This window comes from Geotrypetes seraphini, chromosome 3, assembly GCF_902459505.1.
Source record: "Geotrypetes seraphini chromosome 3, aGeoSer1.1, whole genome shotgun sequence".
NCBI classification, from domain to species: Eukaryota; Metazoa; Chordata; class Amphibia; order Gymnophiona; family Dermophiidae; genus Geotrypetes; species Geotrypetes seraphini.
This window is the reverse complement of record NC_047086.1, coordinates 25,667,245-25,685,175: the sequence shown is the minus strand read 5'-3', so window position 1 is coordinate 25,685,175 and position 17,931 is coordinate 25,667,245. Positions and strand designations below refer to the sequence as shown.

At 44.3% G+C, this 17,931-nt stretch overlaps 1 protein-coding gene across 2 annotated transcripts in view; it reads right to left on the bottom strand.

Annotated features, from left to right (window-relative positions):
* ORC3 (origin recognition complex subunit 3) overlaps nt 1-17,931 on the bottom strand; it is a 172,328-nt gene that overhangs the window by 60,218 nt on the left and 94,179 nt on the right. For both annotated transcript variants that reach the window (XM_033939886.1, XM_033939887.1), the window contains exons 11-13: nt 5,637-5,700; nt 2,724-2,840; nt 2,039-2,118 (exon numbers count right to left, since the gene is read on the bottom strand). In XM_033939886.1, the coding sequence (XP_033795777.1) occupies nt 2,039-2,118; nt 2,724-2,840; nt 5,637-5,700 (261 nt within the window). The remainder of the gene's footprint in view (nt 1-2,038; nt 2,119-2,723; nt 2,841-5,636; nt 5,701-17,931) is intronic.

Here is a 17,931-nt window from a genome sequence, read left to right as displayed (position 1 = left end):
TCAAGCCTTGAATTGTGGCAACAGGCCCTGCTGGGCCACGGCTGGAAAAAAACAAAAAAATAAATTTTATTATTATTTTTTGAATAGATAAAGATAAAAGAAATAAAAAGAGAGAAAAAAAAAGTCAAGAAAAAATGCTGTGCGAGCAGGAAGGCAGTGAAGGAAAAAATTAAACAGCTGTTGAAACGCGACTTCTTAGCTCCGTGGAAACTAAGAAACTGAGGGACCACGCACCTATGTCGGGTGGGAAGGCACTCGTGTATGCGCAGTACGGGCTAGCCAGAACTTTCTAAGTTCTTAGAGTACAATTCACTCTAAAGTGTCCATACTGGGGCTCTGTCGGTGCCGTCACCCATCAGTGAGAATATGCTGTCTGCTTGTCCTGGGATAAAGCACATCTACAGTACATAACAATTGCTTAAGGAGATGAACATTAAATATATATTCATTTATCATTTAAAAAATGATTAATAATTCTTACACATACCTAAAGGATTTTGAGCATACATATGAACAAAAGAAAATCCAAAACAGAAATGGTATTTTAAAGATATGTGTTTCTCCTGTTTATAAATTTAATGTTTTATATTATACATAATCAATTAAGGGCTCCTTTTACAAAGGTGTGCTAGCGTTGTTAGCGCACGCACCGGATTAGCGCACACTAGCCAAAAAACTATCGCCTGCTTAAGAAGAGGCAGTAGTGGCTAGCGCATGCTATTCCACGCGTTAAGGCCCTAACGCGCCTTTGTAAAAGGAGCCCTAAATGTTTTTCATATATTGTAAGGATTATATTTTTATTAATTAGATGTACACTTCTCCCTCCATATTCGCGGTGATAGGAGATTAACAGACCTGTGAATACAGAAAAACTGCAAATAACTTTTTCATATGTTATTCGCTGTTTTCTATTAAAAACCATCATGAATATGGTGAAACCGCGAATAACATGGTGAGAGACCTGGCCTGTTCTTGAAGGAGAGGCAAAACACGGTGAATAAAGTGCTGAGAATAAGCGATTTTCTCTGTAAACATTTGGAATCAGCGATTTCTCCATGCAAGCTGATGCAATTTTGGGGGAGGAGCCAGCAAGCTAAAAAACGTGAATAATCGAAACTGCGATTGCTGAAACCGCGAATATGGAGGAAGAAGTGTAAACTTTTTTCAAGTGCACATTTTAGATATGAGTGTGTCAAATAATTGTATTACATTTTAGAACCAAATTACAAAATTTTGAAATCATCATTATAGGTGCTATATTGTTATCTTATATCAATATTTCTTATGGTTGCATCTTTTTATGATTTGCAAGCATGTGAGTTTTTATATTTATATGTATTTTATTGACATTTATTTTTATCTGTGGTTTTAGACTTTTGTGACTACTGATACAGGCGATCAGGTCACAACACTACACCATGTTGAGTCCTTCTCTTATATATTTGAGTCCTTCTACTGCGTATTTGTTATTTAGGGACCTGTAGGTCTATTCCTTTTTGTGATAATAAACATTGGTTGTTTCCAATATAATTTTTGGTGATTTTGTTCCACAATAAGATTCATCCATAACAAGCCTGTTAGTCCCCCTACTGCCGAGTTGATATAAAAAGATGAGTATTAACTTATGAAATTTATTTAACTTATTGAAAAGTATAAAGTTAAAAATTTAAACACTTAATAAGATAAGACCAGTGACAATTTGGGTGTCACAAGTCTGTGCGTATGAAAATTAATTTCACGCAGCAATCCTGCTGAGGTCTTGAGAGTTTACAGATGGGATATGTATAATAGTGCTAATACTTTTAAAAATCTAGGCATGCTGTATAAACAAGCTCTCTGCCAAGAAACTTGAAACAATTCTAAACGTGACTCTTCTTTGCTAAATTCATATAGGCATGCATGCCTACCCACATATTCGATGAATTTGCTCTTAACATCAGCTTCCACCATTTTGCAATCTAAAGATTTTCTAGTTCTACAGTTCTAAGAAAGGATGCGAGGAAGAACCAGCAAACCACTCTTATTATTAAACAAGTACCTCAGTAGCTCAAATGCTGACATGTACTCTTCAGATTCCCAGACATTCTTCTCCATACATGCACAATGCAACTCTCTGATCTGTGATTAAAGAATATTAGAGAAGTGAGATGCATCAAACATACGAGGAAATTAGGTAACACTATTTCGTTCATTTTGGGATACAACTGCATAGCACTATTATTGAGCCTGGACATACAAAACAGGGTACTTCTAATGTTAATTTGCTGATGACCACAGAAGAAGGTAAAATTAGTTAACTGCTAGTTTTTTTTTCCTTGAGTCCCTCCAGACCAGTCTAGACGAGTGGTACGTGCTCACTTAGCAACAGGTGGAGAGTGAGAACTAATGAGATGCGACTTCATCATATAAGTATCCTGTGCAGACTAGTTCCAGCCAATAGTATTTCTCTAGCAAAGCACTAAGAAGTAAGAACTCCCCCCCCAAACTAAAGGAACCTTGAGCCTGAGGACAAGACTTGAAGTTAACAAGAACATCAAGAGGAAAATCCCCAAAGAACTTTGTAGTAGAAAATGCATCAAACGACATACATGAAAATAGGCTTCTACTCTCTCCATGCAGAAAAGGAAAGGAATAGTCTGGAAGGTGAATCAGATATTCTAGGCAGGTTCAGGACTTGTTCTCTCCATGTTAATATTTTGCTGATAGAGCAACATGCCACTCACCTGTTTCCCTAAGGGGTACTTAGGAAGGCAGCATGTAAACTCGTGAAGGCACTTCAAAACTGGGATGTAATTTTCATGGTAAGCATGCAAGTCTTCAAGTAGAATCTTTGCTTCATCCTATAAAAAAGGTCTAGATAGTTTAAAGGATTCTATTTTTTATTGTTATATACTGCAGATTCTACTTGAAAGATAAAAAAACAGAACTGAATATGAAACATACAATAATAAAATAAAAATATGTACAGCATTCAAAATGTTAACTATAAATGTTCTCTGAACATTACAATAATAATTAGTAATCATAACTACTTAAAAGACAGAGTAAGTGCTTAGACATTTCTTTTTATATATCACCTTTAATATACATTGCATCAAAGCACTATAAACAACAGACTAAGGGATTACTTATTAAAGATCAATAAAGTTGGGCTTTTACCATACCTTTTTTTCTCTGGGAGTGATTAACCTGTGGTATCTTAGTACCACAGGTTAGTCACTCTTACAGTATGGGAGTACATTGCTCCCTCCAAATTTGTGGGTTTAGGACTTGCGACTTTGGTTATTTGCGAGTTTCTGTAATGCATAGTCCATCAAAACCACAAATTTGGTTGGTATCATGTATTTGATATCCCGCCTTTCTTCAGATTTTGAGAAGCCTCTGGTTTCAAATGTTCATACACCATATCATCTTCGTGGAGTCCATTAAAACATACTACAATGTTCCATTCCAAATAAGAAAGGTTCAATAGATTCCCCTGTTCAAATTTCTCTCTTTTCTAACATCTAAATGTATAAAATCATGGCTTCTTAAATGCTGCCGAATTTGCATTATTACTAATTCTAAAGTTTACCTTTCATGTCTCAAAGTATTTCAAAACAATACAAATTTCAGATGGTAGGTACTATATTGACAAAATATACAAGAATTGAGAACCACAGTGCAAAAGATCAAAAATAGACACTGATTTTAGATTCCCTATGAAAATCTCAACTTTTCATTAAGTAAATCGATTAAACTATAATCTTATAATCAACTTAAACTAATGAGGACAAGCCTCAGACATAGGAGCATCAATTTCCCAAAATGGAATTGCTTTAAGAGAGAAATAAATTACTCTCTTACCTCCTTATAACATCATCGACTATTACCCCACCTCCCTACCACTATAAATTACTTAATCCCTATTGATTATCTTATTACTTAAAAAAAAACAAAAAACCTGAATATATATAAACTTTATTCGTGCTATTTATTCCTACTCTTTATTAATTTAAAGTATTGTATACTCCATACCAAAATAGTAAGTTGCAGTTTGAATTTAATAAGTTTAAGTATTTAAATTAATAAAGAGTAGGAATAATAGCAGGAATAAAGTTTATATATAGTCAGTTTTTTGTTTTTTTTTTAAGTTATAAGATAATCAATAGGGATTAATTAATTTATATTGGTAGGGAGGTGGGGTAATAGCCGATGATGTTATAAGTGTGGCCACCCCTGTAGCCCAGAGCAGGGCTCAGTAGAGATACTGGTGGCTACAAAACACAGTACATTAGCGTGTGACCCGGCATGGAGTCACCCTGCAGGACTGGACTGGAGTTAACCAGAAAATCAAAACTCACAAATCAGGTTCATGAAAACATAATTCAGCTTTACTGATCTCCAACATAAAGTTAAACAGTTCATCAGAAAAGATGCAAATGTCAGTAGACCAAAATACCAGCAAAGTAAAATTCAAAAGGCAAAAAAACCAAAATAAAGTCAAAAATGGCAGCTGAGGGTTCAGCTCTCCTCAGCCAGCACAAGCCTACTCCCAAGTAGTTTGTGCAATATACAAAAAGACAGTTCAGTGCACTGGTTCCAGCAATTCCACAGTGCTTAAAACTAAATAAAGCCTCTGGCAGGTTTGTGGTAATGCCAGGAATAGGAGATAGCATTAGGTTTTGCAAATTAAAGCATACAGATAGCTTTTCAAAATTCCCTCCCAAGGTGGAAGCAAAACCTCTCCCCAATTTCTCCAAGCTTTCTCACAACAAACCAAAAACCAACAATTTAGAGAAAAGGAAAAGAAAAACAGCACACAAACAGTTCAACTGCAACCCCACTCACTGTTTGTGGCAACAAGCCAAGTCCACCTGCATACTCTCAGGATAATTGGATTCCAAGCCAGCACAGGCTTCCTCAAAATCCATAGGTTCCTCGCTGAGACCTGACAAGTCCTTAGCTGGTTCAGCCTCAGTCCAATCCATGGGAACAGGACGGTTGTCCCTGTTTGGCTTAGGTGGATCTTTAGGGAGGCAAGACCCAAACTTCCTCCCTAACCGGCTTCCCTGTTTGAATGCCACTGCTGGCTTATCTACCCTAGGGGCGTGTCCTGATCTGGCAGTGTCAGCAGTAGACCAGGGGCCTCTAGAGCTCCCCTGGTGGTGGCTTATATTATCTTCCTCAAACTCATCCTGGAAGATCCTGGAATTTTCATGCCGGGTTTCTACTTTTACCCTTGTTTTTTTTAGTTTATCTAGGATTCTGGCAGGGCTTGCATCTGACTGGTCACATAAGGAGGTAAGAGAGTAATTTATTTCTCTCTTAAAGCAATCCCATTTTGGGAAATAGATGCTCCTATGTCTGAGGCTTGTCCCCATTAGTTTAAGTTGATTATAAGATTATAGTTTAATCGATTTACTTAATGAAAAGTTGAGATTTTCATAGGGAATCCAAAATCAGTGTCTATTTTTGATCTTTTGCAAGTGGTTCTCAATTCTTGTATATTTTGTCAAAGTATTTCAAGACATGCCACCTATGGCCTAATTTCTCAAAACACCCATTAGGCATGTCAGTTTAAGATATAACTTTCCTCCCCCTGTTGTAATGTCATACAGAACTGAGTGGGGGATGGGGGCAGAGAAGCAGCTTACCTTTAAGAAGCTGTCACTAGTTAACAGTTTAATCTGACTGTCAGAATCCTGAAGGTCCACATAACTGTATAAAAGATAAAGAAAAGGCTGTCAGGGCTGGCAAAACCTTGGGTGATAGGTTACCTTAAGATTCTGCATCTGCTATACTGTAATTGGACTACTGCAACATCATTTATGTGGGTATACCTAAAAAAACTGTAAAAAAATTAAGAATAGTGCAGAAGACGGCCGTCCGCTTAATATTCGGACTAAAGAAAAGCGAGCATGTTAGCCCCTACTAAAAACTGCTAAACTGGTTGCCAATGGAGGCGCGAGTAATGTTTCAAGTTTATTAGGATTTTATATACCGCCTATCAAGGTTATCTAAGCGGTTTTACAATCAGGTACTCAAGCATTTTCCCTCTCTGTCCCGGTGGGCTCACAATCTATCTAACGTAATGTTCAAGTTCTCTTGCGTCTGCTTTAAACTGGTGTGGGGAATGGCCCCCACCTATCTCTTACTACATTTCAAGCTACACATCCCCATTAGGACAACCAGAAATTCCAATCTTTTTGCCTATCCAAGGATCACTGATTGCAAATACAGGTCCTTTACGGACAGAACTTTGAAGTTTCAAGCCAGCAAACAGCAGACTTGGCTAGGCAACTACATCAACAGAGCTAGGTTGACCTACGGCGCATTTTGGAAAGAAATTAAGACAGCACTGTTCAATAGATTCATCTCCTAATCAGTTACCATTTCTAAAACGATTAACACCATGCTGATAACTTGAGAAATATTTTACAAAGCCGCGCTAGCGGTTTTATCGCACGCACCGGATTAGCGCTTGCTAGCCGGAAATCTACCGCCTGCTCAAAAGGAGGCGGTAGCGGCTAGTGCGTGCGGCAAGTTAGCGCGTGCTTTTCTGCACGTTAAGTCCCTAATGCGGCTTTGTGAAAGAAGCCCTATGTTTTAGCTAGTTTGAACAGTGCATCAGATTCAGAACAAGACAAATAGGGCGGTATATCAAATGCAAATAAACATGGACATAACATATGAGTAGCCTTGCTAACGTACGTTGCCCTATATTCCCAACAGCCAAGTATGTAGGAGAGAATGGATGGGACCTTCCAGAAGGAATTACTCAAGATTGGTCCCTTCAGAAAATAGATTAAGACAAATTTAGGCTCCCAGCAGGAACATATGCAGAAGACTGGATGTCAGTCCTGGTTCTATCAGATTAATCAGTGCCATTGGCTTCTGCTTTTTTTGGTTGAAGAAGTTGCTTGTCTTGGGAGTTTTACCAAGCCAATATGCAGCCCATTCATGGAGTTTTCTCCACCTGACTTCTAGTAGAGCTATAGCCATTGTTTCAAGTCCTTACACTTCAATTCCTAGAAGAAGATGGCTGAGAAAATTTTTCTGACACATATATCAGTATATCAGGCAGCATGTCAAACTCATTCCTTCCCCCATTTCCAAAAAAATTCCTTCCACCTTAAATGAGACAGGAACAATGTCATTTTCAAAACGACAGTGCCCCGCCCCACCCACTACATCCCAGGAGTGGGCATTGCTCCTGTCTCATTCAAGGTTTGGGGTCTGAGGCAAGCTTAGGAAAGTGGTCATGGTCTGGGGGGATCTCATTAGACTATCAGATAATTTTTTCAGGGGAAGGGTGCTGCTAGACACCAGGAATATTGGGGGTCGGGGGGGGGAGCGGTTTATCAGGAAATCAGGTCAGGGGAAGCTGATTCTAAATGCTGTGGCATGCTTGCCTGCAGTGTTTTGGTTTTAAATGTCACCCTTCCTGTCAGTATTTGAGCCAATCACCACTCAGACACTGACAAAAAAGGTAACATTAGCAATTTTGCATTCTCACCGATTATAGCGCCAATTTGTGGTAGAGTTAGTGTAAGGCTTTCTGCATGGGCCCCTCTGTCCTATTAAACCATGTTTGCCTATGAGATCAGTAAAGCACAGTTACTTACCATAACAGGTGTTATCCAGGGACAGCAGGCAGATATTCTTAACGTATGGGTGACGTCACCGACGGAGCCCCGGTACGGACCTTTTTAACTAGAAAGTTCTAGTTGGCCGCACCGCGCATGCGCTGGTGCCTTCCCGCCCGACGGAGGAGTGCGTGGTCTCCAGTTAAGATAAGCCAGCTAAGAAGCCAACCCGGGGAGGTAGGTGGGTCGTAAGAATATCTGCCTGCTGTCCCTGGATAACACCTGTTACGGTAAGTAACTGTGCTTTATCCCAGGACAAGCAGGCAGCATATTCTTAACGTATGGGTGACCTCCAAGCTAACAGAGAGGGAGGGGGGATGGTTGGCCATTAGGAAAATAAATTTTGTAACACAGATTGGCCGAAGTGTCCATCCCGCCTGGAGAAGGCATCCAGGCAGTAGTGAGTAGTGAATGTGTGAACTGAAGACCAAGTGGCCGCCTTGCAGATTTCCTCAATAGGCGTAGAGCGGAGGAAAGCCACAGAAGCAGCCATAGCTCGGACCCTGTGGGCCGTGACAGCTCCTTCCAGCGACAGGCCAGCCCGAGCATAACAGAACGCAATACAGGCAGCAAGCCAATTGGACAGCGTCCGTTTAGATACAGGATGACCCAGACGGTTAGGATCGAAGGTCAGAAAGAGTTGAGGAGAGGAGCGGTGAGCCCTGGTACGGTCAAGGTAGTACGCCAGGGCACGCTTACAATCCAGCGTGTGAAGAGCCTGTTCCCCAGGATGAGAATGGGGTTTAGGGAAGAAGACAGGCAGTACGATGGACTGGTTGAGGTGAAAGGCTGAAACCACCTTAGGAAGGAATTTAGGATGGGTACGCAGAACCACCTTGTCATGGTGAAAAACAGTGAACGGTGGATCGGCGACCAGTGCATGTAGCTCACTAACCCTCCTGGCAGAGGTGATGGCAATGAGGAAAAGCACCTTCCATGTGAGAAGTTTGAGCGAGGTAGTAGCAAGAGGCTCAAAAGGAGGTTTCATGAGGGCTGACAAAACCACATTGAGGTCCCAGACGACGGGAGGAGGCTGAAGAGGTGGTTTGATATTGAAGAGGCCTCTCATGAACCGGGAAACCAGAGGATGAGCCGTGAGGGGTTTTCCAAGAATAGGCTCATGAAACGCAGTGATGGCACAGAGGTGCACTCTGATTGAGGTCGACTTGAGGCCAGCGTCGGAGAGAGAGAGCAAATAGTCCAGTACAGTTTCCACCGCCAGGGAGGTGGGATTGTGATGATGAAGGAGACACCAAGCGGAGAACCGGGTCCACTTCTGATGGTAACATTGGAGTGTGGAGGGTTTCCTGGAGGCATCCAAAATGCGACGGACCGGCTGAGACAGGTTTGCTGGAGAGGTCAGCCCGAGAGAAACCAAGCTGTCAGGTGGAGGGAAGACAGATTGGGATGTAGCAGAGACTGATGTTGCTGCGTAAGCAGAGAAGGAAATACAGGAAGAGGAATGGGCTCCCTGGCGCTGAGTTGAAGCAGGAGGGAGAACCAGTGTTGTCTGGGCCACCGAGGAGCGATGAGAATCATGGTGGCCCTGTCCTTGCGGAGCTTGAACAGGGTCCGCAACATCAGAGGAAGTGGAGGGAAGGCATAGAGGAACCGATCCGTCCAGTCGAGTAGGAAAGCATCCGGGGCCAGACGATGTGGAGAGAAGAGTCTGGAGCAGAACTGGGGCAGCTGATGGTTGTGAGGAGCTGCAAAGAGGTCCACCTGTGGAGTGCCCCATCGAGCAAAGATGGAGTGGAGAGTGGGAGGATCCAGGGTCCACTCGTGAGGTTGAAGGATGCGGCTGAGCCGGTCGGCCAGGGAGTTCTGTTCGCCCTGGATATAGACGGCTTTGAGGTACAGATTGTGGGCTGTGGCCCAGGTCCAAATTCGGAGGGCCTCCTGACAAAGGAGACGAGATCCGGTGCCTCCTTGCTTGTTGATGTAGTACATGGCGACTTGGTTGTCCGTGCATAGGAGAAGAACTTGAGGATAGAGAAGGTGCTGGAAGGCCTTGAGAGCATAAAACATGGCTCTGAGTTCCAGGAAATTGATGTGATGTTGACGCTCCTGAGGGGTCCAGAGTCCCTGGGTGCGTAGATCCCCCATGTGAGCTCCCCATGCATAGGGGGAGGCATCTGTGGTGATGATCATGGAATGAGGGGGCGGATGAAGAAGGAGGCCCCTGGAAAGATTTGAGGAGTTCAACCACCATTGAAGAGATTGCTGAAGAGATGATGTTACAGAGATGGGATGAGAAAGAGGATCCCTGGTCTGTGACCATTGGTTGGCGAGGGTCCATTGTGGTATTCTCAGATGGAGTCGCGCCAGAGGAACCACATGGACTGTCGAGGCCATGTGACCCAGAAGAATCATCATCTTGCGAGCAGGGATGGATGGTTGGAGGAGTACCTGTCGACAGAGGTGAAGCAGTGTCCGGTGCCGGTCGGCAGGAAGGAACGCTCTCATGGAGTTGGTATCGAGAAGAGCTCCGATGAACTGAAGGCGCTGCGTGGGAAGCAGATGCGACTTGGGATAATTGATCTCGAACCCCAGGAGATGGAGGAAAGAGATGGTGTGGTGAGTGGATTGCAGCACAAGTGGAGCGGTTGTTGCTTTCACCAACCAATCGTCCAAGTAGGGGAACACTTGTAGGTTGTGGGACCTGAGAAAGGCCGCTACCACAATCAGGCACTTGGTGAACACCCTGGGCGATGATGCGAGACCAAAGGGCAGCACCTTGTATTGATAGTGGTGATTCTGAACCTGGAATCGGAGGTAGCGACGTGAAGCCTGATGGATTGGAATGTGGGTGTAGGCCTCCTTGAGGTCCAGGGAGCATAGCCAGTCGTGTTGAGAGAGAAGAGGATAAAGTGTGGCAAGGGAGAGCATTCTGAACTTCTCCTTGACCAAACACTTGTTGAGGTTCCTGAGGTCGAGGATAGGACGAAGATCTCCCGTTTTCTTGGGTACCAGGAAGTAGCGGGAGTAAAAACCTTGACCCCTCTGGTCTTGCGGAACTTCTTCGATGGCATTGAGGAGGAGAAGGGATTGGACCTCCCGAAGGAGGAGAGGAATTTGGGAGGAGTGAGAAGCAGACTCTACGGGAGGATGATCTATGGGTAGAGTTTGGAACCTTAGTGAGTATCCGTGACGGATGATGTTGAGAACCCACAGGTCTGACGTGATGGCCTCCCAGCGGTGGAGGAAGATGGTGAGGCGGCCTCCGATAGGCTGAGGAAGAGGCATGGAAGGTTGGAGACTGGCTATGCCCTGGAGAAAGGAGTCAAAAGGGCTGAGGGTTTTTAGTCGAAGGGAGAGGCTTGGTCGCCTGGTGGGACTGAGAACGAGCCTGAGTGTGTTGTTGTTTTTGGTGGCGAGGCCGGCGGGATTGTTGCTGAGGGGGATTCAGCGGCCTGGCAGAGAATCGACGTTGATAAGAGGACTGAGGCCTGTATGGTCGTGCCGGTGGAGTCTTCTTTTTCGGCTTGATGAGGGTGTCCCATCTGGTCTCATGAGCCGAAAGTTTTTGTGTTGTGGTATCAAGAGATTCCCCAAAAAGTTCATCACCAAGGCAGGGCGCGTTGGCGAGACGGTCCTGGTGGTTCACATCAAGGTCAGACACCCTCAACCAGGCTAGGCGTCGCATGGCTACAGCTAGTGCAGAGGCTCGTGAAGTAAGCTCGAAGGAGTCGTAAATCGAGCGCACCATAAATTTTCTGAGCTGAAGGAGGCTGGAAATCTGCTGTTGGAAAAGTGGGATTTTACGCTCGGGTACATACTTTTCCAAAGCAGAAAGTTGTTGGACCAGGTGTTTCATATAAAATGAAAAATGAAACGAGTAATTGTTGGCTCTGTTAGCCAGCATGGCATTCTGGTACAGGCGCTTTCCAAATTTGTCCATAGTTTTTCCCTCTCTGCCAGGAGGGGTGGAGGCATACACACTGGATCCCTGAGATTTCTTTAGAGTGGACTCTACGAGGAGGCTCTCATGGGGCAATTGGGTTTTATCAAATCCCGGGATCGGGATGACCCGGTATAAACTGTCCAGTTTTTTAGGGGCACCTGGGACAGTCAGTGGGGTTTCCAAATTTTTATAAAATGTTTCCCGTAGGATATCATGTACGGGGAGTTTAAGAAATTCCTTGGGAGGTTGGTCGAAGTCCAAGGCTTCTAAAAATGCCTGGGACTTCTTGGAGTCGGACTCAAGTGGGATGGAGAGAGCCGCAGACATCTCCCGAAGGAATTTCGTGAAGGAGGATTGCTCGGGCTTGGAAGTGGTTTCAGCCATAGAGGGTTCCTCATCGGTAGAAGAGGCATCCTCTTCGGTACCGAGTGGGGATTGCTCCCACAGGTCTGGGTCCCTGACAGCCGGCTCAGTATGGCGTGTTTTAGAAAGGGACTTGCCAGAGCGCATGGATACGGTGCCGGGGGATGAAGACCGGCGTCGATCCCTGTCCCTGGAGGAATGGTGCCCATCCCGGTCCCGAGATGACCGGCGTCGATCTGGGGCCTGGGTCGGGTCCTCTGCCGAGCAAGTCTGAAGTACAGGCTGAGCAGATAAGACCGGCATGGATGTGTTCAGCGGTACCGAAGGGGTGGATACCGGTGGGGCGGTACCAGGCTCGGTCTGGACTGGTACCGGAAGGAGCGGTGCCAGTATGGTTGGAAGGAGCTGTTGGAGTTGCTTCTGTAGCTGCTCCTGAAGTTTGTCCTGGAGGATGGCCGAGATCCGGTCCTCCAATGGGGGCACCGGTACCGCTTTAGATTTCTTCGGTACCATAGGTGCTGCTCGACGCTCCGGCGATGAGGAGGCCGATGACGAGGCACTCACCGTGATCGGAGCGGAGCGTTTACGGGATCGGCGGGACGTCGGAAGAACCGGTGTCACCGCTGTAACAGGAGGTCGCTCAAGGGAAGTGGAAGGCTTCTTAGCCGGCTTACCTGGCGCTATCGACCCCGAAGGAGGATCAGGCGGTGTCGATGTGGCCGGTGCCGATTTAGGCGGTGCCGTCGACGTCGGGGCCTGCTCCATGGTAGAACCGGCACCGAAAAGAATATTTTGCTGTATTTGCCGGTTCTTAAGTGTGCGTTTCTTGAGAGTTGCACAGCGGGTGCAGGTGTCAGCCCGATGCTCTGGACCCAAACACTGAAGGCACCAGTTGTGTGGGTCAGTCAGAGAGATCGGGCGTGCACACCGCTGGCACTTCTTGAAGCCCGGTTGCGGGGGCATGAAGGGAAACACGGCCTCCGCGAAATCAAACCCGGAGGCTTGTATGATTACAACAGGCCCCGCCGGGGCCGGCTGCAAAAAAGCAAAGAAAAGACAAGTTTTTTTTTTTTTTTTTTTTTGAAAAGGAAGGTAAAGTCAAAAGACAAAATATAGAACAAAAAGGGATCAAAAAATCGCGAGCGGGAAGGCAAATTAGAGTTTTCAACGGCCGTTGAAAGCACATGCGTCTTCTTCGCTCCGCGGAAACGAAGAAACTGGAGACCACGCACTCCTCCGTCGGGCGGGAAGGCACCAGCGCATGCGCGGTGCGGCCAACTAGAACTTTCTAGTTAAAAAGGTCCGTACCGGGGCTCCGTCGGTGACGTCACCCATACGTTAAGAATATGCTGCCTGCTTGTCCTGGGATAATTCTGCTATTTATTTATTCAATTTTCTATACTGTTCTCCCAGGGGAGCTCAGAACAGTTTACATGAATTTATTCAGATATTCCCAGATGTCCCAGAGAAAACAACCAGCCAGAATTCATTAATAACCTACTTATCCCTTACAACCTTACAAGGACTTTACGATCTACAGCTCAAAACCTTCTTACTATCCCATCATTGAAACATATAAATACATTAAGGTCTACAGTTTTTTCTGTTAGCGCCCCCCCTCTTTGGAACAGTATTCCAAACTACCTACGCGAAAAACTTACACTAACAGACTTTAAGTCGAAATTAAAGACATTTCTCTTCCTTGACGCTTTTGAAACCTAACTGTCCTTTTACGGACGACCTAGGACCTAGAAGGATTCTTAATACCTGCTCACCTCCTGTGTTCCCGCTAAGCTGCGCTGGGGTGCGCAGGCGCACAAAATATTACCTCGCAGCGCACAAGTTTCTCGTCACAGCGCACACAGTGTAGAGCACAGTTCTTCAACCGCCGGTCCGCAAACAAAATCTTGCCGGTCCGCGAAGGATTCGGTCCCCGCCGCAACGAAAGGCCGGCGTCAGCTGACTTGCAACTTCCTGTTGCAGTCGCTGTGCCGGGACTCCTGCCTTCCACCGCGTTTGCCTCCTGCCTTGTCTCCGCACCTCCAGACCAGCAGCGGCAGCTGTGTATGCTTTTAACTTCGGCACAGAGCTGCCCCTAATCAATAGTTTAGCGCGGTTTCATAAGGCAGCCTCGGGGCCTTTGCTAGGCCGGCCCACATCGCATCATCGAAGCGGGCCGGCTATCAAAGGCCCCGAGGCTGCCTCATGAAACCGCGCTAAACTATTGATTAGGGGCAGCTCTGTGCCGAAGTTAAAAGCATACAGAGCTGCCGCTGCTGGTCTGAACTCTTGGGCCGCTGAAGGAGGGCAAAAAGCAGCTGTCCTGGAGGTTTCCCTTCCTCTCGCCTTTACAGGTTCCTTTTTTCCACCTTTTTTTTTTTCCTTCAAACGGCAACGGGCCCCAGCATCGACATCAATCAAGTAAGTTCCACTGTCAATCAAGCGGTTCTGCTCGGCCAAAGCTTCCCCTGTGACATGAGCCACCCTCAGGGGAAAGAAAGTGACCCACAAAGGTGAGGGGAAGGGGGGCAGATGATGGAAGTTGGGGGGGGGGGGGGGAGAGAGAGAGAGAGAGAAGGGGCAGATGATGGAATGGAGGAGATGAGAGAGAGAGAGAAGGGGACAGATGATGGAAGTGAGAAGAAGGGAGAGAGAGCAGAAGGCAGATGGATGTCAGTTGATTTTTGGCAAAAGAACATTATAATGCAAAAAAATAACATTTTCGCTATATTTTCTAATGCTTGGAGTACATGTTATAACAATCTCTGAAAAATTAAAACAGTTTGCCTCAAATTCGATTTCCCCTCCCTCCCAGTCCCCCCTGATAATCTTGGTAGTGTTAGTGACAGCTGTTTTAAAATAAATTTGAGTTTTTCTGGTAAAAAAAAAAAATAAAGAATTTTGTACTTTCAAGAATTAATGCGTTGTTTTGTGTTCTTAAAAATATTATTTAACGTTATTTAATTTAGCGTGTAGGCCTAAAATTCCTTTGAATACCTCGTCCTCATGTATCAGCAACTTTGACAACATATTTATTTGGCTCATAACTTGCTGGCGCCCGATATTTTTAGCTCACAGTGAAAAAATTTTGCTCACAACACCCGCCCGCTTAGAGGGAACACTGCTCACCTCCCTATTGTTTTTTTCCTTACATGTTTTCTTTTCTTTACAAATTGTAGTTCTAGCCCTTCTTTCCCTCTTGACTCCGTTTATTTATTTTTTTAAAGTTTATTAAGGCTCCTTTTACAAAGGTGCATTAGGGCCTTAACGCGCAGAATAGCATGCGCAAGCCATGAGCAGGCGGTGTTTTTCGGCTAGCACGCGCTAATCCAGTGTGTGCGCTAAAAACTCTAGCGCACCTTTGTAAAAGGAGCCCTTAGTCTTTCAAAGTTAGTATTTGCCCTAGTGTTGTTGTGTGTTTTTAAACTGTATTTTAGTTAATAGACGGTTTTAACATTTTTCTACATCGCCTAGAACAGTGTTTTTCAACCTTTTTACACCTATGGACCGGCAGAAATAAAATAACCATTCTGTGGACCGGCATCGGTCCGTGGACTGGCGGTTGAGGAACACTGGGCTAAGTCGTGGGCCAGACCACGCCCATCTCTACCCAATCTCCACCCCAGACCCCGCCCCATAATAGTACTAATTGCACCTTTAACGTCCCGTGCCTCATCTGGAAGCCTTCCCTCTGACGTTGCAACGTCAGAGAGAAGGCTTCCGATTCAGGCGCAGGGTGCCCGTAGAAGCCACTGCCCGTGGCTTTGTGCACTGAATCAGTTGGGAAGAGGGAGCTGGCTCGAAGATAACGCCGCATCGATCGCACCGTGGACCGGCGGTTGAAGAACACTGTGTTGGGCCTGATGCACGTGCTGGCCCTGTGGACCGGCAGGAAATTTCTGTGGACCGGCACTGGTCCATGGACCGGTGGTTGAAGAACACTGGCCTAGAAGGTTTGATTAGGCGGTATAATAAATTTTAAATAAACTTTAAACTCACAATCTATCTAATATACCTGGGGCAATGGGGGACCAAGTGACCTGCCCAGGGTCACAAGGAGCAGTGCGGGCCTGAACACACAACCCCAAGATGCCGAGGCTGCAGTTTCAACCCTTGCACCACAATCTCAGACATAGTATGGTAGAAGACGGGTTTGGTAAAACAGTTAAAGCATTGTAAAACATAATATGACAAAATATGGTATGATGAGACATAGCACGGCAAACATGGTATTACAAAGCATGGGTAACAGTATGACACGACTTAGCAAATCTGGTAAGGCAAGCGTTTGAGTGATGAAACATAGCATGGAAGACATGGAACAGCAAACATTGTGTGGTAGACGTGGCATGAGCGACTGTAGCATGGCAGACATAGTATGGCAAACATAATATGGTAAATATGGTGTATAATATTGTAGGACAAAGATGGCAAAGAGTATGACAGAATGTGGAAGAACACTGAGAAAACATGGCATTTTACTCAGCAGTGACGTCAGGCTTACCGATTTGTAATTAGCCACAAACACTCTTAGAACCCTTTTTAAAAACATATTATTACACTGGCCACCTTCCAATCTTCAGGTACCATGTACAGTTTTAATGACAGGTTACAGATTATTAATAGTAGATCCGGAATTTCATTTTGGAGTTCTCTCAGAACTCTGGAGCTTATACAATCTGGTCCAGGTGATTTATTGCTCTTTAACTTGTCAATTTGACTTTTTACTTCCAGAATCACCAAGATTTTTTCAGTTCCACTGTATCATCACCCTTAAATATCATTTCTGGCACTTGATGTTACTTCCTTCCCAATGCTTATGTTGCTTACTTTTTTCTTCATTCTCATCTTTTTCCTTTTTTTTTAAAGGATGTTCTTTTGACTCTGATAGACTGTTTCACCTTTTAACCATGACAGCTGTCATTTGGCCTTCTTTATACCTTTCTAATAAACAGAACACATCTGGTCTGGGCTTCCAAGATGGTATTTTTAAATAATGTCCCAAGCCTGATTTAAACTCCTAACCTTTGCAGCTGCTCTTTTTAGCTTTTTATAACCCATTTTATCTTGGTTGCCTTTTCAAAGTTAAGTGCTGACAGTAGATTTCCTTGTCTTCATTCCATTTATTTCAAATTTACTAAAAATGGGTCAAAGTGCACTGCATCAAGTCACAATCACTAATTGACTGCTCTTAGCTAGTAAATAACTAATAGACTGTCACAATATGAAAGTAGGCCATATGCTGGTCAAGATTTATACAAGATGTAAAGAATTATATTACATATGATTGACATTTCATGGTAAACAAGCTCCATTTTATTTCAAACCATTAGCAATACATGCAAAAATTTTAACAGAGCTGATTCAGAAACCAGCAGTACTGTAACATTGCTTTCTGGAACCATAAATTACTATTTTATGGGAGGAAAACAAATTTTAATGTAACTCTCCCCCCAAAAAAACTATCTTCACCATATTTCTAAGATACCATACACCAAGAACAAAGTTGTGTCTTCTGATGGTGTGTTAAACATCTACTAGGCCCAACTTCAGAGCCTATGCCCCCTAATGTGGAAGAAAAAAAACTATTTCCAAGGTTGAGTTTCTCTTCTAGAGGCATATGGTGCCATTTAAAAAAAAATGTTTATTGGGATTTTTATTTACTGCCTTTTCATGAAGAGATTTACCCAAAGCAGTTTAAAAAAATGTTTTGGTACCCTCTGGAAACTCCGCACCATCAAACACTACTTTGACTTCTTCTCCTTCCGATTACTGGTCCAATCACTAATCCTGAGCATCCTAGACTACTGTAATATCATCTACCTAGGTTCATTTAAAAAAAAACATCAAATGCTTAAGACTCGTTCAGAATGCAGCCGTTCGACTCATCTATAATCTCAAAAAATCTGACCATATAAGCCCCTTCTACAAAAAACTGCACTGGCTGTCTATGGAGGCGAGGATTATCTTCAAATTTGCTTGCCTCTGCTTCAAAACCCTAACAGGCTCGTCCCCAATCTACCTATCAGATCACTT